The 26411-nt window shown below is 38.3% G+C and overlaps 1 protein-coding gene across 2 annotated transcripts in view; it reads right to left on the bottom strand.

The window, feature by feature from the left end:
• Positions 1-26411, bottom strand: part of Cntnap5a (contactin associated protein-like 5A) — a 982002-nt gene that overhangs the window by 489565 nt on the left and 466026 nt on the right. The window contains exon 7 of one of the 2 annotated variants that reach the window (XM_087580548.1): positions 20022-20165. In XM_087580548.1, coding sequence (XP_087436674.1) covers positions 20022-20165 — 144 coding nt within the window. 2 annotated transcript variants of the gene reach the window in all.

Below are 26411 nucleotides of genomic sequence, written 5' to 3'. Positions count from 1 at the left end.
CCTCAGCAATAAAAGAGCTTCTGTATTACAGAACAATAGTGACAAAAACTGTATGATATTGGTACAGAGTCAGGCAAGTAGATCAATGAATAGAAAAGAAGACCTAGAAATGAGCCCACACACCTACAGTCATTTGATCTTTGACAAAGAAGATAAAACAATCCAGTGGAAAAAAGATAGCATTTTCAACAAGTGATGCTGTTTTAACTGTAGGTCAGCATGTAGAAAAATACAAATAGATCCATTCTTATCACCCTGAACAAAGCTGAAGACCAAGTGGATCAAGCACATTCACATAAACCAAATACAATCAAACTGTTAGAAGAAAAAGTAGGGAAGAATCTCAAACACGTGAGAACTGGGGGAAATTTCCTGAATAGAACACTAATGGCTTAAGCTCTAAGATCAGGAATTGGCAAATGAGATTGCATAAATGCAAAGCTTCTGTAAGGCAAAGAACACCATCATTAGGACAAAAGGCAACCAACAGATTGTGAACAGATCTTTACCAATTTTACATCTGATAGAGAGCTAATATCCAAAATATACGAAGAATTCAAGAAGTTAAACCCAAGAGAGCCAAATAACCCTATTAAAAATGGAGTACAGTGCTAAATAAACAAATCTCAGTTGAGGAATATTGAATGGCTGAGAAGTACCTAAAGATATGTTCACGATCCTTAGTCACCAGAAAAATACCAATCAAAACAACCCTGAGATTCTACCTCACACTAATCAGAATGGCTAAGATACTACATGAGGACCCAACTATACCACTCCTAGGCATATTCCCAAAAGATGATTCAACATACCACAAAGACACATGCTCCACTATATTCATAGTAGCCTTATTTATGATAGGATGAAGCAGGAAATAACCCAGATGTCCCTTAGCAGAGGAATGGATACAGAAAATGTGTTACATTTACACAATGGTGTACCATTCTGCTATCAAAAATAACTTCATGAAAATCATGGGCAAATAGAAGTAAAAAATATCATCCTGAGTGAGGTAACCCAATCACAAAATTACACATGGTATGTACTCACTAGTAAGTGGATATTAGCCCTCAAGCTGTGATTACCCATTATACAATGCACAGACCACTACATCCAGTTCACCTTACATAGAGAACAAACTAATATCCTCCTGCTTGCAAAGCAAGCCTGTTAGTCACTGAGTTTGTTTCCTGAGCTGTGTCATACACAGTTTCATCTTAGATAGCACTAGAATAATATAAGTTAAATATGAAAGTGTCAGAGTGGAATTTACCAGCTATCTAGTGTCCAGGGAAAAGGTGAGCCTACATGGGCTATTACATGGTGCTGTCTAAGAAGGACACATCACTCTGTTAAATCAAGGGAATAGACAGTGTTGGGGAGAAGAAAACAAGCAATACCTGTCTTTATGCAGATGAGAACATGTAGCCCAATTTTGCTATAAAGTTCTCTTTCATATGTGTTCATATATATGTGTGCATGTGTATGTTCATGTATACGTGTGTGTGCTTGAGTATGTTCATGTATATGTCTGAGTAGCTATGTATTTCTATATATTATGTCTGTATTTGTGTATGTTCATGAGTGCATTTGTTCATGTATGTGTATGCTTGTGTGTGTTCAGGTTTCTGTGCATGTGCATTCATGTTTATGTATTTACACGCTCCTATATGTGTGTTAGTATACATGTTCATGTATTTGGTGTGTGCTCATTTATGCGTGTTTTCATATATGGGTGTGCATGTGTTTACAAGCATTGAGAAAGAATTATAGTAGATAACCTTTTGTGTCATTCTTCAGAAGCCACCCACCTTGACTTTGAGGCACGTTTCTTTCACTGGCCAGGACTTACCACAGGGATCCTGCCTGCTGTCACAAGCCCTACTCCCAATACTAGGATTACAACGGGGTCCTGCCAAGATCATCTTTTTATATAGATTCTGAGTATCAAGCTCTTCTTCTTCCTTTCAAAGCAAGCACTCTCTTGAAACAACTAAGCATCTCTCCAGTACCAAGTGTATTCCTGCTCTACCATTGCCTTTCTAATTTTCTTTTTAGTTAAACCAAAACGGGGGAATGTTGGTATTCTGTTTAAGCTCCACCCCCACAGCTACCTGGGACAGCTAAGTATGATCTGCCCTACAGTTGACTGGCAACATCAAGCTGTGTCTGACACCATAAAAGGGGGCTGCTTGCCCCCTCCTCTTGCTCTTACTACTCTCTAACCTCCTCTTACTCTTTGTTCTTCTCTGTTCTTTCCCCATTCAACCTTCCCATGTGCCCATGGCCTGCTGCCTTTCCTCTCCTCTCCTCTTCCTCTCTCATAAAACCTCTCCACGTGGGACCAGGCCTACTTTACCACAGGCGTGCAACCCCTAAGACTCTCATACAAACAAGCTCTCTCTTTCTGTCCAGGACTTTGCTCTAGTGTGTTCAAACCACTACCGGTGAGCAGTGCCTTAGCTCTGCACACCAGTATCGCAGCTCAGCTTTTGTGCTTCTCCCTTGCTCTTCAGATTTTAAAGAATGAAAACTTAGCTCCAGGAAACCCACTCAGACCTACCTCTCATGGACTCCATATACTCCAACCAGAGAAGTACATCTGGCTAAAGTTCCCATTTACTATCTATTCCAAAGGGTGGGATTCCTCTGGGTTTTAAATATACATCTAAGAAAAATTTTCTTTTCTCTCAAATGTACTTAATCTTATTATCTACCTACAATAAATAATATATTCGTGTTCCAGCATCTTTTCAAGTCCAGGCACTTACTACACCCAGGGCAGCTCTAGAGGAATGACCTCCATGTGTTCCAATCACCTCCCACAGGCACAGACGCTTCTATTGGACCTGTTCCTTCTGACCTATACACATATTGTTCCACAGACCCTAGACAACAAGGAAATAGCCAACTCTAAGACTGGACAAGCATCCCATACCAATTTTTTCTAGGTTCCCTTAGAGAAATGTCAACCCAAAGCAAGCAGAAATCACGATGTCAGAGATCACAATGACCCTATTCCTGCTCTTTTTCATTAAAACAAAATGGGTGAATGTTGGTATTCTCTCTAGGCTCCATGCTCACAGCTATGTGGCAACAGGAAGGTAACTCCACCCCACAGTCACCTACCAACAGCCAGCTGTGCCTGACTATAAAATGGGCTGCTTGCCCCCTCTTCTTCCTCTTCCTCCCTCTTACCCCCTCTTACTCTTTACTCTTCTCTGCTCTTGCCCCCTTCCACAACCCCATCCCCTGCACACACATATGGCCATGGCCAGCCTTTCCTCTCCTGTACTCTTCCTCTCTCATTAAACCTCTCCACATGGGACTATGTTGCTTAGGTGTGTTCTGCCCAGGCACGGGCTGAGATTTAAACACTAAGAACAAGGATCTCTTAATGTTTTGTAAAGACATCTTCTTCATCTGATGTTCTAGTGTCAAACAGGGATCTATTTCTCTACAAAGTTACTCAGATCCTGCAAGCATATCTTACTGTCATCATTACAGTATGAGTTTGCTTCAGCATTGGCTGTGGAACACCTAATTAAGAGGGCTTATTTCTTTCCTAAGAACTTAGATAATTTCTTTCTTATCTTACAAAAGAATATCATTTGAATGCTTCACAATAAGCATTATATGATATTGTTTTATGCAATTCATATTTGAAAATACTAAACAGAACTACATATAAAATTTGAATAAATCATGCCATAGAAATTAAGCTCAGGCCTGGAATCAGAAAGACTAGGTACAGGAACAGGGATATAGCTCAGTGACACAGGACACATCTATCACTTGAGGGGCCCTGGTTCAACTCCCAGTATCAGACAAAGTAAACTAAATTAGAATGGAATTGAGAGATCAGTGATAAAAATTTGGTTCTGTTGTGCATTCTCACAATTATATATTTTAGACAAGTTACTTTATGTGAATAACATCATTTTACTCAAATGCAAAACAAAATTTAAAAGAGTTGCCCATTCTATTAGATTATTTGCAGTACTAAAATATATAGGAAACCTGAGAAATTCTAAATTATTTTTAAATATCTAATTTTCTAATCTCTGGGTTAATCTAGATTCTAATCTCTAGATATTTAAATTTCCTGAGTATTTAATAGAAAAAGAAAGAGAAACTACAAAAAAAGTCTTCTGTAGATAAACTGTAAGATCCAAAGAAATGGTTTTGTGGGTAAGTGCTTCTTGGAGAAGAATGAAAATCTGATATCAGATCCCCAACATCCACAATAAAGCTGAGTATATATCTGATTCACAATAATGGAATAGCAGAATCAGGAGGATGCTAGGAGCCTGACTAGCCAGCCAGTCCTGCTGAAATAATAAACCCTAGTCTCAGTAACAGAACTAAACTCAAAGAAATGTGGGGATTGATAGAGGAAGACACCCCTCTGGTCATCATATACACATGCACACTCATTCATGTGTACCAAGACACATGTACATACACACCACACAAACATACTAACACACATTTGAAGAGGAGATTGGAAAATCAATGTCTGCAATATGTGGTTGTTTGTCTACTTGATGAAAATGCAAGTAATGCTTTTCTATACAATGATAAAACAATAATAATTTGTGGAAAATAAATATTCATTGTTTTAGAGTTTACTGAGTTTCTCCAGCAAAGGCTCTGTGGTTAAAAGAACTGGTTTCTCACCTTTTGTCTTCAATGTGATGGTGTACAACCATAGATGCAGTATGTAAAAATGCTTACACATATAAAAGGAAATGAATCTTTTCTTAAAAACTTATTGGCTTACATTTTGAACCAACATTCTGACTGTTAAATGAACTGTGGGAGGGAAGTTCTTTATGATATTTCAGAGTGCACAGAGCAATGTGAGCTTCGACATATCATCGTGTTTAGGACCCATGGAGACAAGCTCCCTCCCATCATTACGATTAAGACTATGAAGAATCTGACTCACAAGCCAGTTGTCCTGCATATATAAAGTAGATTGTCAAGCAATGTAAAAAACCATGAGTGAAAATATGTTTTGTTTTGTTTTGTTTTCTTTTTCTTTCTTTTTTTTATTAACTTGAGTATTTCTTATATACATTTCGAGTGTCTTGCTGTCTTTTGGCAATCAAAAATCTGAGTTAAAATGCTGATAAAGTTTCTTGTTTTCTCTTTTCTTGAAGGCCTATGAAAAACTATTCTGTTGCTACAGATTGGAGTGTAATTATTTTTTATGGAATATTTAAACTATTTTCTATTCACTAAAACCTGTCTAGAAAACTAGTGGTGTCTTCTCAGGCTGTCTCATCTTTCACTTATCAGAATATTTGTTGAGAATAATGCAAAGCAGAGTATAAAACACAGAGTGGTTTCTTGTCCTGTGTGGAAATATTGTATTCATAAGCATCCATTGTGTGGCACTTGTCATGGATAATAAATAGTGGGCTTCAGCGGATGCCCTACTTTCAAAATATATCAAAATATGAGAATTTTGTTGTCAAAATTAATGTGAACTATGGAGACAACTGGAGACAAGCTGAGTCCATTAAGCCATGGTTTTGATCCCAGGTTTACTTCTGAGTTAGAAGAAGGGATCTCTTATGTTTTTACACTTACTGTGTGTGTGCTTGTGGGGGTTTGGAGAAGGAGTGTATTTGTGTGTAGGGGTGTGAAAGACAGAGATAGAGAAAAAAAGAGAAAGAGAGAAAGATAGGGAGAGAGGATGGAGGGAGGGACAGACAGAGAAAGAAAGAGACAGTGTTATGTGTAGGTATAATGTGTATACACATGTATATGAGTGTCTAATTATGGGTGTATGCATATCACAGCACGCATGGAAGTCAGAGAACAGCCTTTCCCTTATTGGTAGTAGGTTCTCTTTTGCTGTTCACTATTGTGTTTGTGTGGCTAGTTGGTGCCCAACCTCAGCTTCTCCTATTCCTCCCTTCCATCACTTTTCAGTGACACTAGAACTGCACAGGGATGCTCACTCATCAAGCTTTACATAGTTTGGCTCTAGGAATTTGACTTTTGTCTCCAGTCTTTTACAGCAGGCACTTACCTCTGAGTAACCTCTACAGTCCCAATGAGTTCCTTAAAATTTAAATTAGTATGGTTTAGTAATATTTTTGAGCTGACTTACAAGTATAGGTAAACTGCTGTGGTTTTCAAGAAAACATGGATAGAACTGTCCACAATAGCATGCTTTCGGAGAAGAAAGTCACATAGAAAAATCATTAGGTAAAATGTGATATTTTATGAGGATTTCAAAATCAGAATCCATCTGAAGAAGTGAGTCATTTATTGTTGTTGTTGTTGTTGTTGTTGTTGTTGTTGTTGCTGCTGCTGCTGCTGCTGCCGCTGTTGTTGTTGTTTTCCTAAATAAGCACACCTACAGAGAATATGGACATTTTCACCAAGAAGTTCTCTTAATGTGCTAAGTATGGGTGCTTAAAAATGAGAGCAACTCTAGTTTCCCCATTGTTTAAATGCATATTTGAAGTGAAAATTAGATAATCTCAGGTTTCCTAATCATATGATCTTACTTGAGAGTTGGTTTGTTAGACATTGTTATGTTTTCAAAGACTGTGTCCAGGCACCATGTGAAATCATGAATATATTCATGCCTCCCTTTGTCCTTATACTTTTATCTGTTAGATATCCAGACTTCTAGTTTTAATTCAATTTTTATTAATAACAATGTGATCTTTACATGTAGGTAATATATTCTTGTAACTCCACTCTGCTTACTTGCCTCACAACCCTGGAAACCCTGATACTTCCCTATATTCAGGACTTTCTGTCTCAGTGTTTATTTCACAGAGCTTAGCTAAGATCATGTGTATGACCCTGTGTTTGGAGTTATCCACTAGTCTAGTGGACTCACTAGCTGGTACACACCTGGAAAATGCTGTCTGCTCTTCTCTTAAATCTGTGTATTAACAAAAGTTCAGTCATGGTTAGCCAGAGCCCATGATTTTAAATAAATATTTCAAATAAAAGGAGATAAGACACTTAAGTTTCATGTCAAACTATCCAGGTTTGCTACGCTTTTTTATAATGTAGTTCAACACTCTAAATTTTCTTCTTTTGCTCAGCTGCCTGATTATTAGATACTGTTGAGTTCCAAGGACCACTGTGGGGAAATACGAAAAGTTCATTTCCTTCCTCATTGTTATATGGTAGAAAGCCCTGTGGCTCTGCATATATAGTTTACAACTTCATTTTCTTTTTATACTTCCTGCTGGGGTATGTGTGTGTTAGTGTGTGTGTGTGTGTGTGTGTGTGTGTGTGCATGTCCATCTATCTGAGTATCTGTTTATATAACATGTGTAGAAGTAGGTGCACATTCATTTGTGTATACACATAAGCAAGAATAGACCAAAGGTTAACCTATTGTAACCTTCCTTAATTGTCATTTGCCTAGTTTTGTGAGACAGCTTCTTTTACCAGTTAGGCTAGTCTGATGGCCAGCCAGCAGCAGAGAACACTTCTCTGTTACTGAGCTCTCCATAAGTCATGTCTCCAAAGGAAAAAGCCATGTCTGCTATTCTTTAGGGGTGGGGGGCATAAAAATAAATATGCTCGGATCTTTAGGAGAAAGTATATCAGAAACTGAGCAAATTCCAATAGGCATTTATTTATGTTCCTAGCTTCCTTCCGTTTACATCACTTTCTCTGTCTCTACCCTTCCTTCTCTCTCATTTTTCTCTTTCTTTTCAATAGACAACCGTGAAGTTCAGGTTGGTCTCTTACTCACTCACTATATAGGCAAGGCTCCTTGACCTTTTGATCTCCTTGCCTCCACCTTTAAAGTACATGTACTGTAATTTCTGCCTTATCTCCACTTCTTTAATTTAATCTAAATCCTCAAATGACCAGACCATGTACATATCACAGGTTGCACAGACTTCTCTATATTCTGTGTGTTAGGCCTAGAATTGATGTAAACTTTGAATTATACAGGTTTATTAAGATCTTTTATTAATTTTATTTTTCTTGGATATTTTATGTATTTACATTTCAGATATTATCCCTTTTCCCCCTTCTCCCATAGCCCCACCCTCTGCTTCTATCAGGACGCTCCTACTCCCACCCACCCACCCACTCCAACCTCAATATCCTGTCATTATCCTACACTGTGGAAACAAGCCTTCACAGAACCAAGTGCGTTTCCTATTGATGCTGGACAATGTTATCCTCTTAATGCCTGCTTGTTTACTACTAGCCTTGGGAAGTGAAGGAAGGAGAATTCAGGCCATTTTGGGTGATAAAGCAAGATTTTTTTTCAAAATACTAAAACAAACAGCAACGAAAATATGTGACCCAATAATTTTCACTTCCATTCAACTACTTAAGTTTCAGAAACATTGTTTGAAATCATGGCAGTTCTTTACACGTTTCTTTGGGCAGTACTTTAGGCACTTGACACTTAGTGACATAAAGATAAACCAATCTAGTGTTTAGTAATAGGAAACAGATTTTAAACTTTTAATGAACATGTTGACATTATTGAAAATATGTTAAGTAAAAAGTTATCCTTAAAAAAAAGTCTTTAGACTCCGTGCCCCTCCCATTGGTCATCAGACTATTTACAATGAATCCTAATAAATAGGAATTTCCTAGCACTCAATAAAGAAAAGACTGACATGTAGCCATAGTCAAAACAGGAGCCTGTCTCCTTGGAAGAGATCTCATAGTGTTGACAAATTACCACACTCCTGAGTGGGACAGATTGGAGAAGAGATGATGATGGGTCAGTGATGGGCAGGATGACACTTGATCAGCACCTCTTGGATTTGCCCACTCTTGCCTTGTGTTTATATCTAAACCCCATGTCAGGATTCAAAAAGTGGGTTTATAGATCTCTGGCCTTCTTTGTTTCCATTTCTAATGTGGCAGTATTAAATAAATATCCTTTCTCAGCATTTTCCAAATACTTTTATAAATCTGTTTATTGAACTTAATTGTCTTATTGAGAATAGATGTCAGAACTTGGCTTTTTAGGACTACCAATTGTCCAGACTCTGACCCTAAGGCATCTTGAAACACTGAAGTGATGATTTTTAAGAAAGAGGCCTTCCAGGAAGTGCCTAGATCTTGATTAGTCTGTTTACCCTATGAAGACTTCTGTAGAATTAGAATACCATCAGCCCACAAGCCAACCATCTCAGTATTCAATATGCTGCACTTTGAGATCCCAGCTTCCAGCCTGCAGAACTGTCAGAAATAAATTGAGGTTGTTTATAGGCCACCTGCTTTATGGAATTTCATTCTACCTGCCAAAATGAATTAGGATAATGACTATCCCACTGTTCACTTATTTTATTATTATTTAACTTTCAGTCCTATTATTGTTCATCTGACCTTGAACTATTTCATCTGAATTTCCCAAAAACATGAAGTAAGTGAGGCTTAGAAATGATCCCTGTGAAATCATTTTCACAGGGTCTGAGAATTGTATAGCTAAGAGGCAGGCGGTGTGAATGTCAGACTGGTCAAATGGCAGAGGAAAAAATCTCTAACCAAGGGAAAGTATCATTTATCACAGAGCACACTCACAGAGATGAAACACGATCCTGGGAACAAGCTGAAGAGATTAAAGGCTTCACTAGGCAGAAGTAAGTTATCTCTGAGCAACATTGATGAGTATCTGAGTTGCAGAACAGTAAGAGAATGGTTTTTGTCCCTAAAATGTAGAGCTTTCTCTCTCTCTCCCTCTCTCTCTTTCTCCCCCCCTCTCTGTGTGCATTTGTGCATATGTGCACACACAAACACACACACATAAACACACACACACACACACACATCTGTGTGGATGGGCACATGCACAAATTCCTGCAGGCTCTCACACATTTGCAGATTTACATCTTAGTGACAGATTTTTCCTGGCTGCAGAGTCATCAAATGTAAATAACTGCATATTAGTAACTTTCTTGCCAACACAGGTACAGACCAATAATGACAAACTTTGCAGATGTCCACTGTCTGCTTATTTGTATGTGTAGTGTACTTAAGACTACCAGAAAATATTTCCTATGTTTCTATTCCAAAAAATTTTCTTCTAAAGGAGGCAATCATTTAATCAAGTCAAGATTAGATTTTTCCAAGTAAAAGATATTCGTAAGACTGGAATAATATGGCTATTTAAAGCTGCTTTGGAAATCAACCATTTCAGGAATAAAATACGATTCAGATGCAGTCAAAGACATGGAACCTATATATGACCCTATACCTGCACTGTAAATTATGTAAGGTTAGTACTGGCTTAAATGTCAACTTCATCTGTATAGTTGTTAGATGTTTTATTCAATAGCCTAGGTTGCAGGGTACTCAAGGTAATCACTATCAACTCTGAAATATACAAACCATGTTAAAGTATTTAACTTGCACATTGACATTTGAAAGGAAGTACTGTAATTCTCTCACTTTCTATAGGGCACCAGTATGTGGTTCCTTGCCTAAGTCTGCACAATTGAACAATCCATGGAGCTTCTCTAATCACACTCCCCATCAGAGAGTCAGAAGAAATATTTCTGAGAACTCTGGTTGAGCAGACCTGAAGAATTCATCCAGGATAAACAGAAGAATACATTGTGTTTTATCCTTCTGCAATATTAGTCATATGGCCATGATTTGTGTTTAGTATTGTCCTCTGTTGAACTAATGCCTTGTCTTCAACTACATAGAAATAGCTACACACAAGTTATTTGACTTGATCGATTGGCTACACTGATATTTCTGTAACCTGCAAGATTGCTTTTAGCCATCTGACTTTGTCTTTCTCATTGATGGAAGACCAATTGAAGTAACAGGAGTCCTCCCTTCCTGTTGCATATGCATCTGTGTAATAATCTGTGTACACACTTTGTAGACAAGAAAGCAAACCTGAGTGCCATTTCTCAGCCTACTGTTCACCTTTTGTTGGAGTGGGGTCCTCTAAATTTCATGAAACTCTAGTTGGTCAGTGAACCCTGGGGATCTGCTTTTTTCCATTTTCCTAGCATTAGGATTACAGTCTCATACCACCTTTATAACTTTCTGTTTTTTGTTTGGGAGATGCTTTTTTGTTTGTTTGTTTCGTTTTGTTTTCTTATGAGAGTTCTGAAGATGTGACTCAGGTCATGTGGTTGCAAATAAATGTAATCACTTAACTATATCTTCAGAGATGACCCCTTATGTTTATTTAAAAATAATTATTTGAAGTACTACATGAAAAAAGTAGGACTTCAGCCAATGGCCAAATAATCATGCTTCTCCCCTTGTGTCAACAACAACAACAACAACAACAACAACAACAACAACAAAAGGAAACTTATACCCACAAAGGAAAGGTTATTAAAAAAAAATCATCCCTTAGAGAGCGCATGCTCAGGAAGTTCTCAGGGCAAAATGCTTTATATTATGTTTATAATAATCCACATTATAGCTGCTACACATACATCAATGGGACATTTACTTTCTAATTATTTATTATATGGAGGTGTATTAGCACAGGGTTGTGTATTTGGGGAAGAAGAGCTAAGTATTTTTATGTCTACTTATGTTGTTAGTTTTACTGCATTCTAGGATGTGGAAGATTATTCTGTAGTCAAATAAAGCTATAAAGACTAAATTGAATTATCCCCATAGAACAGCTGTTAAATCTTCAGGGAGTAGGCAGGTCACATAATAAAGGGATGATGGATTGCAAGGGGGATGCTGCCTGGAAGAAGCTTAAAAGAAAGGTTTGTGCTCTGTGAGGCAGTGGGAGGCCTAGATTTCCTTGAGCTTTGAGTCACAATTTGTAATTTATGGGCACAAACTAACCCTCTGTGCCTTTTCCTTAATTCTGTAAATCTTGTGATGTACCCTGAACTTCAGAAGGCTAAACAATTGCAATAGAACTGGAAAATAAACAATAAACAGAAAACAGAAACATACTCTTTTTCCTCGAATTCTTAACACTGCCACCAGGACTTATGTTACTTGGAAGTAAGTTGCCTTTGAGTCAGATGTTGTGTCTTTAGGGGAAACTTTAAGCTTGATTACAGGAATGAAAGTATTTGGGCTTTTGTATATAATTGTATGAACCACTACATCTCAGGTGGAATGCCAAAGAAATAGACCACACACCATGGGAAAGAGCACTCACCACCTGGTCATGGGGGCACTCCTGAGGCTGCAGAGCAGAAGAGACCACCAACACTGCCCACACCTGCCCACATCCCTGGCCCAACAGGAAACTGTATACAGCCTCTGGGTTCCTGTAGAGGAGGGCCCAGGAGCAATAGGTCCATTGCGTCTGAGACACCACTGGAACCTGAAGGGACCAACCAGATAAACAGTTCTCTGCACCCAAATCCCGTGGGAAGGAGAGCTAAACCTTCAGAGAGGCAGACACGCCTGGGAAACCAGAAGAGACTGCACTCTTCACACATTAATGATTCCAGAGGAAAACACCAAACGCCATCTGGAACCCTGGTGCATGGAAGCTCCCAGAAAGGGCGGCACAGATCTTCCTGCCTCCACGGAGAGCTCATAAGCAACACCCCACGAGCAAACTTCAGCCTCGGGACCACAGGTAAGACCAACTTTTCTGCTGCAAGTGACCTGCCTGGTGAACTCAATACACAGGCCCACAGGAATAGCTGAAGACCTGTAGATAGGAAAAACTACACGCACGAAAGCAGAGCACTCTGTCCCCATAACTGGCTGAAAGAAAACAGGAAAACAGATCTACAGCACTCCTGAAACACAGGCTTATAGGACAGTCTAGCCACTGTCAGAAATAGCAGAACAAAGTAACACTAGAGATAATCTGATGGCGAGAGGCAAAGACAGAAACCCAAGCAGAAGAAACCAAGATTACATGGCATCATCGGAGCCCATTTCTCCCACCAAAGCAAACACAGAATATCCAAACACACCAGAAAAGCAAGATCTAGTTTCAAAATCATATTTGATCATGATGCTGGAGGACTTCAAGAAAAAAGTGAAGAACTCCCTTAGAGAACAAGTAGAAGCGTACAGAGAGGAATCACAAAAATCCAAGCAAGTAAAAGATCTGTACAAAAAGAACTTCAAGACTCTGAAGAAAGAAATTTAGGAACACCTCAGAAGATGGAAAGATCTCCCATGCTCATGGATTGGCAGGATTAATATAATAAAAATGGCCATTTTACCAAAAGCAATCTACAGATTCAATGCAATCCCCATCAAAAGACCAATCCAATTCTTCAAAGAGTTAGACAGAACAATTTGCAAATTCATCTGGAATAACAAAAAACCCAGGATAGCTAAAACTATTCTCAACAATAAAAGAACTTCAGGGGGAATCACTATCCCTGAACTCAAGCAATATTACAGAGCAATAGTGAAAAAAACTGCATGGTATTTGTACAGAGACAGACAAATAGACCAATGGAACAGAATTGAAGACCCAGAAATGAACCCACACACCTAAGGGACCTGATTTTTGACAAAGGAGCCAAAACCATCCAATGGAAAAAAGATAGCATTTTCAGCAAATGGTGCTGGTTCAACTGGAGGTCAGCATGTAGAAGAAAGCAGATCGATCTATTCTTATCACCCTGTACAAAGCTTAAGTCCAAGTGGATCAAGGACCTCCACATCAAACCACATACACTCAAACTAATAGAAGAAAAACTAGGGAAGCATCTGGGACACATGGGCACTGGAAAAAATATCCTGAACAAAACACCAATGGCTTATGCTCTAAGATCAAGAATCGACAAATGGGATCTCATAAAACTGCAAAGCTTCTGTAAGGCAAAGACACTATGGTTAGGACAAAACAGCAACCAACAGATTGGGAAAAGATCTTTACCAATCCTACAACAGATAGAGGCCTTATATCCAAAATATACAAAGAACTCAAGAAGTTAGACCGCAGGGAGACAAATAACCCTATTAAAAAATGGAGTTCAGAGCTAAACAAAGAATTCACAGCTGAGGAATGCCGAATGGCTGAGAAATACCTAAAGAAATGTTCAACATCTTTAGTCATAAGGGAAATGCAAATCAAAACAACACTGAGATTTCACGTCACACCAGTGAGAATGGCTAAGATCAAAAACTCAGGTGACAGCAGATGCTGGCGAGGATGCGGAGAAAGAGGAACACTCCTCCATTGTTGGTGGGATTGCAGACTGGTACAACAATTCTGGAAATCAGTCTGGAGTTTCCTCAGAAAATTGGACATTGAACTGCCTGAGGATCCAGCTATACCTCTCTTGGGCATATACCCAAAAGATGCCCCAACTTATAAAAAAGACACGTGCTCCACTATGTTCATAGCAGCCTTATTTATAATAGCCAGAAACTGGAAAGAACCCAGATGCCCTTCAACAGAGGAATGGATACAGAAAATGTGGTACATCTACACAATGGAATATTACTCAGCTATCAAAAACAACGACTTCATGAAATTCGTAGGCAAATGTTTGGAACTGGAAAATATCATCCTGAGTGAGGTAACCCAATCACAGAAAAACACACATGGTATGCACTCATTGATAAGTGGATATTAGCACAAATGCTTGAATTACCCTAGATGCCTAGAACAAATGAAACTCAAGACGGATGATCAAAATGTGAATGCTTCACTCCTTGTTTAAAAGGGGAACAAGAATACCCTTGGCAGGGAATAGAGAGGCAAAGATTAAAAGATGGGGAGAAGGAACACCCATTCAGAGCCTGCCTCACATGTGGCCCATACATATACAGCCATCCAATTAGACAAGATGGATGAAGCAAAGAAGTTCAGGGGGACAGGAACTGGATGTAGATCACTCCTGAGAGACACAGCCAGAATACAGCAAATACAGAGGCGAATGCCAGCAGCAAACCACTGAACTGAGAATGGGACCCCAGTTTAAGGAATCAGAGAAAGAACTGGAAGAGCTTGAAGGAGCTCGAGACCCCTTATGAACAACAATGCCAAGCAACCAGAGCTTCCAGGGACTAAGCCACTACCTAAGGAGTATACATGGACTGACCCTGGACTCTGCCCTCATAGGTAGCAATGAATATTCTAGTAAGATCACCAGTGGAAGGGGAAGCCCTTGGTCCTGCTAAGACTGAACCCCCAGTGAACATGATCGTTTGGGGGAGGGTGGCAATGGGGGGAGGATGGGGAGTGGAACACCCATAAAGAAGGGGAGGTGGAGGTATTAGGGGGATGTTTGCCCGGAAACCGGGAAAGGGAATAACACTTGAAATGTATGTAAGAAACACTCAAGTTAATTAAAAAAAAGGGGGGGTGGAATAAAAATTCAAGTGATCATTAAAAAAAAATAAAATAAATAGACCACACATCCATATAGGTGCACACATTTTGTCTGTGTCTGTGAATTCTCTTTTATAATGGAGATAGAAGCAATTTGGAAGAAAAGTAATGTATGTTTCTTTATATCATAAAGGCAAAAGCTAAGATTTTTCAATCCTGCACAGTAAAATTGTGTTCTTACATTGAGTCTTTCTTCCCATATGCATTAGCCCTAAATAAATGGTAGTCAGTACCTCATAATAACTACACTGCCAAGTAAGCCCTGAGGACTGAAATGGACTAGAAAGGTTTCAGGCAATGGTAAATACTGTCGTTAGCATAAAGATTGTCATACCTTTGTTAACATTTTCACTAAGTATTCCTTCATGAAGGGGATAATATAGAGGTTGCTGATACCAAGAAACCTACATTGTCTTTCCTCATTCTATAGAATTTTACTTTCAGTTATTTTGTTTATTTAGCAACTAAATTAAACTGACCTCATCATTAAAGATGAAAAGGCCACCTCTGCCTACTGCAGAAATCAAGCCCCACCCCCACTCCTGCAATATGTCCATTAAAACAAGAATTGACTGGAACCTGCTATGACAGTTAGCAGCCCTTGATGGAGAATGTAAATTCACCTTCTGCCAGAATCAAGGAAACTATAACCTCAGTGCTTTCCTGTCTTAACCTCAGGCAAACACCTAGGCCACTATGTTGGACTAGATTTAGTCTGAAGCAACACGAGCACATCACATCACATCACAACACACACACACACACACACACACACACACTGCTGTAAAAGACTGTGAGAGTCTGAAACCTTTTTCAAGAAAGACTTTTTCTTTCATAACCCCATCTACACAGATGTTTGTGCACCTCAGGATTGAGAAAGAAGGCTCTCCCTTCAAATCCCCCCCAACACACTCACACGTAACACACTATGTCTTACAAGTCTTTGTTTCTAATAATCTCTCTCCTCAGGCATGATCAGGACTGTCCACAGAGGGAAGCCTCTTTACCTAATATTGCTTATTCACTCATTCTAAATGGATGCATCTCTGTTTGCTTTTTATAATCTGTTGTTCCTTCCTCTCAGTTTCTAATCGGAGATATTATCTAGAATGGTATGTATAGAACATCCCTGTTAGTGGATATAGTCTTCGAGAGCATAGAAATTCTACATAAGGCATAGCTAGGCTCTCCTTGTCTCAAATCCAATATGAGCAGATGTCAGAGTGGAAAAACAGTTAACAGCTCACATCTTGTTCCACAGCCATGAGATAGAGTGAGTGCACTACAATGGCATGAGTCTTTTGAAATATTAAATTTGGCCCACAGTGACACAAATCCTCCAACAATGCCATACATTCTAAGTCTTCCCAAAAATTTTTGCAAACAGACAGTCATGAATTCAAATATATGTGCTCACAGGGAGACCATTCTCATGGAAATCACCAGAATTACCCCTATGTTAGCAGTTAATAATTAGCAATATGCAATAAAATTCATAAGCCAATGGTTACCCAAGTAGGATGAGTAATCTAAATTCTCATCTACTGATTGGTAAATGTTATTACTCAGCATGCCAGAGCAAGTCAAAGACAATGTTTTTTTAACATCATCATAAATCCTTCCAGATTTATTTCAGCTGGCAAAGGAGACAGCCTAATGCAAAAATAAATAAATAAATAAATAAATAAATAAATAATTTTAAGATGAGTTCCTATCAAAAGTAAATGTTACAGAATAACTAGAACCATTTCCACTCAGTCCATCTTCATACAAACATTCAAAATCTCATTAGTATAACTTTCAAGGGAAGACCTATACGGAAGGAGTGTAATTGTATAACATTAAGTTAATAAAAGCATTGCACTAAAACAAAATAAAAAATATCTAAGTGGGCCAGTATGACAAATGTGGTCAGTCCTGTCTAATGGTCAATGGCAATAAAGAGAATGTATAACTTTCTCTTGAGTCACTGGCTCCATGGCCTAGCATGCTATAATCTTGTAAAACTGGTTCTTGCTATGCCGCTTAAATAAAAAGAAAGCCAAATTTCTATACCCATGACAGGGAAAAGCAGACCAGCTAAAACTATGGGCAGAGTTGAAACCTGGATGGAGAGCATTATATGCCTTTTTATGAGTCATATTTCATTTTCCCTGTCTTCTAGTCTTCCTTGTGCCTAATATTACTTCTGTTGGCTTTCTTACAAATTAATATACCATGAATAAAACAATAAATAACTCCTTTTTTCTTTAATATTTCAACATATTTTGGAAGGTTAATCCAAAGACAGAACCAGCTGATAAGATTCTAATTACAAAGAAAGAGAATAATAATTAGTACAATTAAATGAACACAAATGAAGGGTAGACTAATTTAAAAAGGGGTAACCTTTCTGTATTTCAACTAAATTAATAAGATGATAAAGACATTAAGCTATGAAAATTTATATATACACTACAACTCTTCAAAACACATAGGAAAAACTATGCAGAGATACACGGACACAGCAAATGAAATTTGAAAATTCACTCAACACACATATTATTTTATAAAGTAAACCAAAGAATTAAAACAATGGAACAAATAGAAAGCAAGAACTATATAGAGATGTTTACACTCTTGCATTTGAGTAATTGCATTGAATGTAAATGGCTCAAGTATACCAAGTAAAGGTTTGGATTAAAATTTATTAAAAAATTATGTGTTGTCCACAAAAAAATGATAAAGACAACTTAAAAGAAAAAGAATGGGAATAAACCCTTTATAATTCTAATGTAAGCTCAGTTTTTGCAAAACAGAGGAAGCAGAGCTCTGAATTTAAGTCCAGCCTGATCTGCAGAGTACATTTTAGGACAGCAAAAGCTTTAGATGGAACCCCTGTCTCAACACAGTAAAAGAAAAGAAAAGAAAGAAAAGAAGAGAAATAATGAAATAAAACAAAAGGAGATCTCATATATCAATATTCATGTCAGGTAAAGTAGACTTTAAAGCAAGGTTATTGCCAGAGAAAGAGAAAGCCATTACAATGCAAACAAACCCTTAGAGTCTGAACAAATATTAATTATCAGAACTCAACATGTGATTACACCACTCTGAGAACTGGAAAAGACACACAAATGCTTAATTACATCTGGAATCATACATACTATTATTGAGTTCCTATACATATTCAGTATGTACACACACACACACACACACACACTCACACACACACACACACCACACACACACACCACACACACAAGCCTAGAGCATCTATTTGGTGACTGTATCTTTTACATATGTCAGGGAAGCTGCGCCCATCAATTTCCACAATAGAGCTGCCTAAGCAAAATCTGCACAGTGAAAATACCAGTTGGCACGCCTATGTGGTTGGGGAAATCTGAAAAGATGAAGTGTTACAGGAAATTAATGGCTGCTGAAAGAGAGACCATATCTTCTCTAGGGAAAAGCCCGTACATAGGTTGTTCAATTTCACACAATGAGCCCTAAAATGATATGCATATGAACAGCAAGAAATGGACTCAGTCGGTAGTGTGTGTGTGTGTGTGTGTGTGTGTGTGTGTGTGTGTGTGTGTGTGTTTAATGATAACTAAAGAAATGGGGTCATAAAATTGAAAAGGAGTGCACATGCATGGAGATGCCCCAACAAATAGAGTGAAAAAGGAATATTGAAGGATAATATTTTTAAGACTCCTCATCTGATTCAAGGTGTGTTATGAAAAATAGATATTAGTAAAGTAGAGAAAGTCCTTTAATCCACTGTGAGTATAAGTGATTGACAAGGATCTGCTAAGACACTAACAGTGCAGTAGCATTTTTAATGCTCTGCTTAATATAATCAATCAGTAGACGTGTAATGTTCTAGCCAGAAAATTCACCAGGACCTGTGCTTTCATTGTGCTTCCAGTCTACATAGATCTCAAATCCTCCCCAAAGCCTATAAGACCCCATTCTCTGAATGTCTGTACTTGATTTTACCAGTGGAAAAAAAGCAGTTGCTTCTTCTTAACTGTTTCTTTACTTGAAAAACTCAGCTAATAGGACAGTGAGAATTTTTTTTCATTTTTAACTTTTAAGGAAAGGCGTTCATAACAAAGCCTTGTCTCAGAGGTGCTATATAATGGAACATTACTTAAAGTCATGATCTGCCTGCCTTCACCTCTCACATGGTGAGATAACAGGTATGTAGCACCATGCCAATTGAAGGTTGAATAAAATACATTGCTTAGGCCCACATGTGTGAACAACTAGCATTCAGGAGGTGTCCCTGTTCTGGAAGGTTGTGAAATAGTAAGGAAGCAGGACTTTACTGTAGGTTGGTCATTGGCAGCTGACCTGGAACTTACATAGCCCAGGCACAAGTTCTGTTCATTCTGCCTTTTAAGTGATAATGGGATGTAACCAGGCGGCCTCCTATTTCTATTGCCAGGGTTTCTTCTCTGCCAGAATAAAATGAATTCCCTCATACTGTGAACCAGAATGTGGCCTACCTATTTTTAATTGCTTTTTGTCAGACTAGTTAGAAAATTAACTAACACACCTGTATTTATTTTGTGGCTGGATAGAATCCAGAGTTTCAGGCATCCTAGGCAGGCACTCTTCCAACTGAACTATGTACCCAGCTTTGGCTGGTGAAAACTCTAAATACATAAGATAAAACCAATGTGAACTGTTACAGGAGTAGGGTACCAGAAGCAATACTTACCCAAAGTCCACAAACCACTGGTTAACAGAGACAGTGACTTACCACTGAGTAGATCTGATGCTTGCGTCTTTTGGCCAAGTCAATTATGTTCACTCCATTGTAGTAAAGGTTTTCCATACAGCCATGGAAGTTTTTCTTTACAAAGGTCCCAGGTTTGCTTGGTACTGGGATTCCTCCAAAACTGAGCTTTATGGTGGAAGAAATAAATGTCAACTCTTGGTTACAAGCAGAAATTTAAGACAAGTAACTACATTTCTCTAGACTTAGTTGCATGAGTGAATCAAGTGGCTTTAGTAATTACAGATGCCATTTGATTATTCATTCAAAGGATCCTGATTAGTCCATTTTAAAAGATCTGTAATTGCTTGTCTCTTAAGGACTCACTTTATAAAACATTTTCATATCTTTCTTAATACTTTTAATACTAAATAAAACAGTAATTTAAAGGGACAGGAAAGAAGAAAAGAAGAAAAAAATCAACATCTTTATTGCTTATACAAAGCACAGCATCAGTGAAAATATAGGCAGAAAAATGATAAGGAATAAAGCAGATTCACTTCCCCACAGTAAAACCCAGTTCTAAACCCACAGTACCAAAAAGTTTATGTGCACAATGTTGTTTTCCCAACTGTCACCTATAAGGACAAAGGATTGAAATAACTCAAAATTCCCTACGGATTTGGGAAGCTGTTAAGAATCAGCATGATGAAACTGTTATCATAACCATTTTTTTTTCCGGAGCTGGGGACCGAACCCAGGGCCTTGCGCTTCCTAGGTAAGCGCTCTACCACTGAGCTAAATCCCCAGCCCCAATATCATAACCATTTTTAAAATGCAATTTTGATTGTAAAGTACAAGAATTATAAGGGGTTGTGAAAGATGTAGTCATTGATGAGAAAGTTGTGCACATAAGGACCAGTAGATGCTAGTGGGTAAAAGCATTAGACTTACAGCCTCAGCAATCCAGGCTTAATTCCTAGAACCCTTGTTAAAACAAACAAATAAAGAAATAAACAAAAACAGCAATTAAAAAAAAACAAAGGCAAAATCTACACTTGTGGTTCCAGCACTGCTTCAAATAGATGGTAAGCCAAGCCAGGAGAATCATCCAGCAATGAAGCAGCCAGCTAGTCTAGAGTTACAGTGCAGCAGCTAAGTCAGAAGAGATCCTGTCTAAAGGTAAAAAGGAAACAACTACTGAAAGTTGTCCTCTGACTTCTACAGGCAAGTCAGACAATCAAGGTGTGTCCACGCATATTTCCAAATACACACATACACATACACACACACACACACACACACATACACACACACACACACACACATCTTATACAAAATCTCTCTCTCTGTCTCTGTCTCTCTGTCTCTCTGTCTCTCTGTCTCTCTCTCTGTCTCTCTCTCTGTCTCTCTCTCTCTCTCTCTCTCTCTCTCTCTTTCTCTCTCACACACACACACACCTACAAAGATTAGAAACAGGTACATTTCTATGGTAGATGTTTGGGATGATTACAGAATATTAGTTTTCTTTCCTATGTATATTTTCAGTACAGTAACAGAAATAATTATGATAGCCATAGTAAAGAACAAACTATCTGTTGGGAATACTGCCTCTGCTATGCATGACAAGAAAATAGTAACTATCCTCTCATTTGCCTCACCCTCACTAACCAACAACCACGTTTTCTATATTGCTTTGAGCTACATTACCTAGGACTCTCTGACTTCTTGTACTAGATCTTTGTGTATGACTTTTAGATAATTTCTTTGTATTTGAGGAGTATAAGCACAGTATGGGCACAAAAACATTTTATTTGTTAAGTTAATTTTCTATATTTTTATTTTATTTTATTTTTCTGGTCAAAATTTCCTAAAACCTGTCTAAAACATTTTAAAGAATTTTAAACAACAATAATAGAGAAATAAAGAATGCAAACAACAATATAAACTTTCTATTTTCCTATTATACAGTTATCGTGACTTTCTCATTAAGAAAATATTTTCCACTCATTCTGTATTTTGGTTATTTATTTTATTGATATTGACATATATTAAATAACAGTTAATTATACTTATATTCATTCCTTTCCAAAAATGAACTTTATATCAAGTAAAAAGTGTAAGTTTATTGTTAGTAAGAAGCTGGAAAGAACCCAGATGTCCTTCAACAGATTAATGTACACAGATAATGTGGTACTTGTACACAATGGAGTATTACTCAGCTATGACATTCTTAGGCAAATGGATGGAACTTCAAAATATCCTGTGTGAGGTAACCCAGTCACAAAAGAAAACACTTGGTATGTACTCAGTGATGAGTGGATATTAGCCCAAATGATTGTGACACCAAAGATACAATTCACAGAAAACATGAAGCTCAAGAAGAAGAAAGATCAAAGTGTGGATGCTTCAGTCCTTCTTAAGGGGAAACAAAACACTCAAGGGAGAAAATATGGAGACAAAGTTCGGAGACTGAAGAGACTGAAGGGCAGGCCATCCAGAGACTGCCACTTAGGATCCATACCATATACAGACACCAAATGCAGACAATATTGTGGATGTCAAGAAGTGCTTGCTGATAGGAGTCTGATACAGCTGTCTCCTGAGAGGCTATGCCAGAGCCTAACAAATACAGAGGCAGATGTTTGCTCCAACCCTTGGACTGAGAATGGAGTCCCCAATGGAGGAATTATAGAAAGGACTGAAGGAGCTTAAGGGATTAGCAAGCCCATAGGAAGAACAACAAGACCAACCAACTGGACATGCCAGAGCTTCTGGAGAGTAAACCACCAAACAAAGAATACACATGGAGCGACCCATGGCTCTAGCTGCATATGTTGCAGAGGATGGGTCATGTCATTGGACATCAATGAAAGGAAACCCCTTGGTCCTGTGAAGGCTGTATGACACAGTGTAGGGAAATGCCAGGTTTAGGAGGTGGGAGGGAGTATGTGGGTGGGTCAAGCTGCATCCTCATAGAGGCAGGGGTTGAGGGATCGAATTGGGGGATTCTGGAGGGAAATCCTAGAAAGGGGCTATCATTTGAAATATAAAGCAAAGATCCAACAAAAGCAAAAAAAAAAAGGTTGAATTCTAGCATACAGTTCACAAAATCACTGTGAGCTTTTACAATAACTCCGTATTTTATTTGCCTTGAGATGGACATACACATATTTTAAGTAGAAAATCAATTTAAGTTTTAATTTCTTTGTTCAAATCAAGATTTGTATGATAGGAACTAAGGAAGGTTTTATAACAGTTTGTAGTTCTTAATACAATCCCCATCAAAATGCCAATCCAATTCTTCAAAGGGTTAGACAGAACAATTTGTAAATTCATCTGGAATAACAAACAACCCAGGATAGCTAAAACTATCCTCAACAATAAAAGGACTTCTGGGGTAATGACTATCCCTGAACTCAAGCAGTATTACAGAGCAATAGTGACAAAAACTGCATGGCATTGGTACACAGACAGACAGATACACCAATGGAATAGAATTGAAGACCCAGAAATGAACCCACACACCTAAGGTCACTAGATTTTTGACAAAGGAGCCAAAACCATCAAATGGCAAAAAGATATCATTTTCAGCAAATGGTGTTGGTTCAACTGGAGGTCAACAATCCTGCAACAGATAGAGGGCTTATATCCAAAATATACAAAGAACCCAGGAAGTTAGACTGCAGGGAGACAAGTAACTCTATTAAAATGGGGTTCAGAGCTAAACAAAGAATTCACAGCTGAGGAATGCTGAATGGCTGAGAAACACCTAAAGAAATGTTCAACATCTTTAGTCATAAGGGAAATGCAAATCAAAACAGCCCTGAGATTTCACCTCACACCAGTGAGAATGGCTAAGATCAAAAACTCAGGTGACAGCAAATGCTGGCAAGGATGTGGAGAAAGAGGAACACTCCTCCATTGTTGGTGGGATTGCAGACTGGTACAACCATTCTGGAAATCAGTCTGGAGGTTCCTCAGAAAATTGTACATTGTACTGCCCGAGGATCCAGCTCTACCTCTCTTGGGCATATACCCAAAAGATGCCCCAACATATAAAAAAGACATGTTCTCCACTTTGTTCATAGCAGCCTTGTTTATAATAGCCAGAAGCTGGAAAGAACCCAGATGCCCTTCAACAGAGGAATGTATACAGAAAATATGGTACATCTACACAATGGAATATTACTCAGCTATCAAAAATAACGACTATGAAATTCATAGACAAATGGAGGGAACTGGAAAATATCATCCTGAGTGAGGTAACCCAATCATAGAAAAACACACATGGTATGCACTCATTGATAAGTGGCTATTAGCCCAAATGCTTGAATTACCCTCATGAAACTCAAGACGGGTGATCAAAATGTGATTGCTTCACTCCTTCTTTAAAGGCGGAACAAGAATAGCCTTGGCAGGGAATAGGGAGGCAAAGATTAAAAGAAAGGCAGAAGGAACACCCATTCAGAGCCTGCTCCATATGTGTCCCATACATATACAGCCACCCAATTAGACAAGATGGATGAAGCAAAGAATTGCAGGCTGACAGGAGCTGGATGTAGATCTCTCCTGAGAGACACAGCCAGAATACAGCAAATACAGAGGCGAATGCCAGCAGCAAACCACTGAACTAAGAACGGGACGCCCGTTTAAAGAATCAGAGAAAGCACTGGAAGAGCTTGAAGGGGCTCGAGACCCCATATGAACAACAATGCCAACCAACCAGAGCTTCCAGTGACTAAGCCACTACCCAAAGACTATACATGGACTGACCCTGGACTCTGACCTCATAGGTAGCAATGAATAGCCTAGTAAGAGCAGCAGTGGAAGGGGAAGCTCTTTGTCCTGCTAAGACTGAACCCACAGTTGTTGGGGGGAGGGCCGTAATGGGGGGAGGCTGGGGAGGGGAAGACTCATACAGAAGGCGAGGGGGAGGGACAAGGGGGATGTTAGCCTGGAAACCGGAAAAGGTAATAACATTCGAAATATAAATAAGAAATACTCAAGTTAATAAAGAAAAAAAAAACAGTTTGTAGTTCTTGAAAAAGGTTAAAAATATTCATGAAAAATATTGATAACTTACATTTTTCACCCAATATATTATCTAAGTATTTTTAATGTGAGCACTTTGTATTTTTATTGCTTATATTATTCATTCACATTTCAAATGTTATCCTCCTTCATAGTTTCCCTCTAACCTTTTGAATTTTTAAAAGGTTTCTTCTTTGTGATTTTTTTAAGAAGAATTAAATTGATAATGCAAGAAACTTCTACTTTTAGGATTTTGAACAGCTAGTAGTAAAGTTGCTCTTTTAATTTTTATGTTAGCTACATTCAATTTCCTAAAAAAAAAAAAACTTTTCTTTTTCTTCAAACATAGAAATTAGTGGCTGTAGAATAGTTCTAGAAAAGACTGAAGGAAAATTAAAAAAATGTATTGTTTTTTCAATAATAAGGTTTGAATCAAAAGATTTAGGGTAGAAATAATGTAGAAAGAAAATATGGAGCACACTGAATATAACAAAACTGTAATCTCGTATTGCATGGAGAGGGAACAACCTATAATGTTGTGTAGAAGATTTGAAAAGAAATTTGGTGGGGATGGGAACACAGTAATGACGAATATGGGGGCTTTCTTGCTGATCCTCTCTGGGGCACCTAAGGACAAGTGATGGTTAATATTGACTGACCAGAATGAAGAGCCAGTGTAGGCCAAACATCTGGGCATTTCTTGGAGATAGTTTCAAAAGTGGTATAATTAAGGTAGAAACATTCAACAGATGGAGTCATGAACTGAATAAAAACAGAGAAAGTAAGTTGTATTTGACTCTCTCTGCTTTTGACTGTGGATGCAATATAACAAACTGCCTCAGTTTCTGCTGACATAACTTTTCTGACTTAATGGACTGTGTCCTGAAACTGTGAGCCAAAATAAATCACTTCTTTCCTTAAATTACTTTTTCTTTCACCAATATGTAAAGTAGATAATAAAGCATTTATGCCAAGATGCTTATGTCCATTATGTTTCAAGACTGTTAAGGTGGCTTGGGATTGTGAATGGCCCTAGATAAAAACATCTTGCTGGGGGATGTTGGGGGGGGCACAATATGGAATTCCTGAAAGCTGTAAAGATAAGACTTAGTAACTCTTCTATATCTGCCACAGGCACAAGAACGGGAAAAGAAGTTTAATATACTGTGCCTCTCAGAAAATGCACAAATGGCAGGTAACTGGACTGGGAAACCTGTGAGACGTATTTCACAGATAGCACCACGTGATGGCAAAACTTCCATACAAAAGTAGCAGAAGTTGGCACGGAATTTTCTTTGATCCAATCAGCTGAAACTACTAGGTGACATTTCTAGAACAAGTAAAAGACATGTCTATGGTGATGATGCAAGACACCATAATCAGCCACTAGGCTGATTAACC

Source organism: Rattus norvegicus, chromosome 13 (assembly GCF_021556685.1).
Source record: "Rattus norvegicus strain SHRSP/BbbUtx chromosome 13, alternate assembly SHRSP_T2T, whole genome shotgun sequence".
Classification (NCBI taxonomy): domain Eukaryota; kingdom Metazoa; phylum Chordata; class Mammalia; order Rodentia; family Muridae; genus Rattus; species Rattus norvegicus.
Note: the sequence above shows the minus strand (reverse complement) of the source record. Positions and strands in the feature narration are given on the sequence as shown.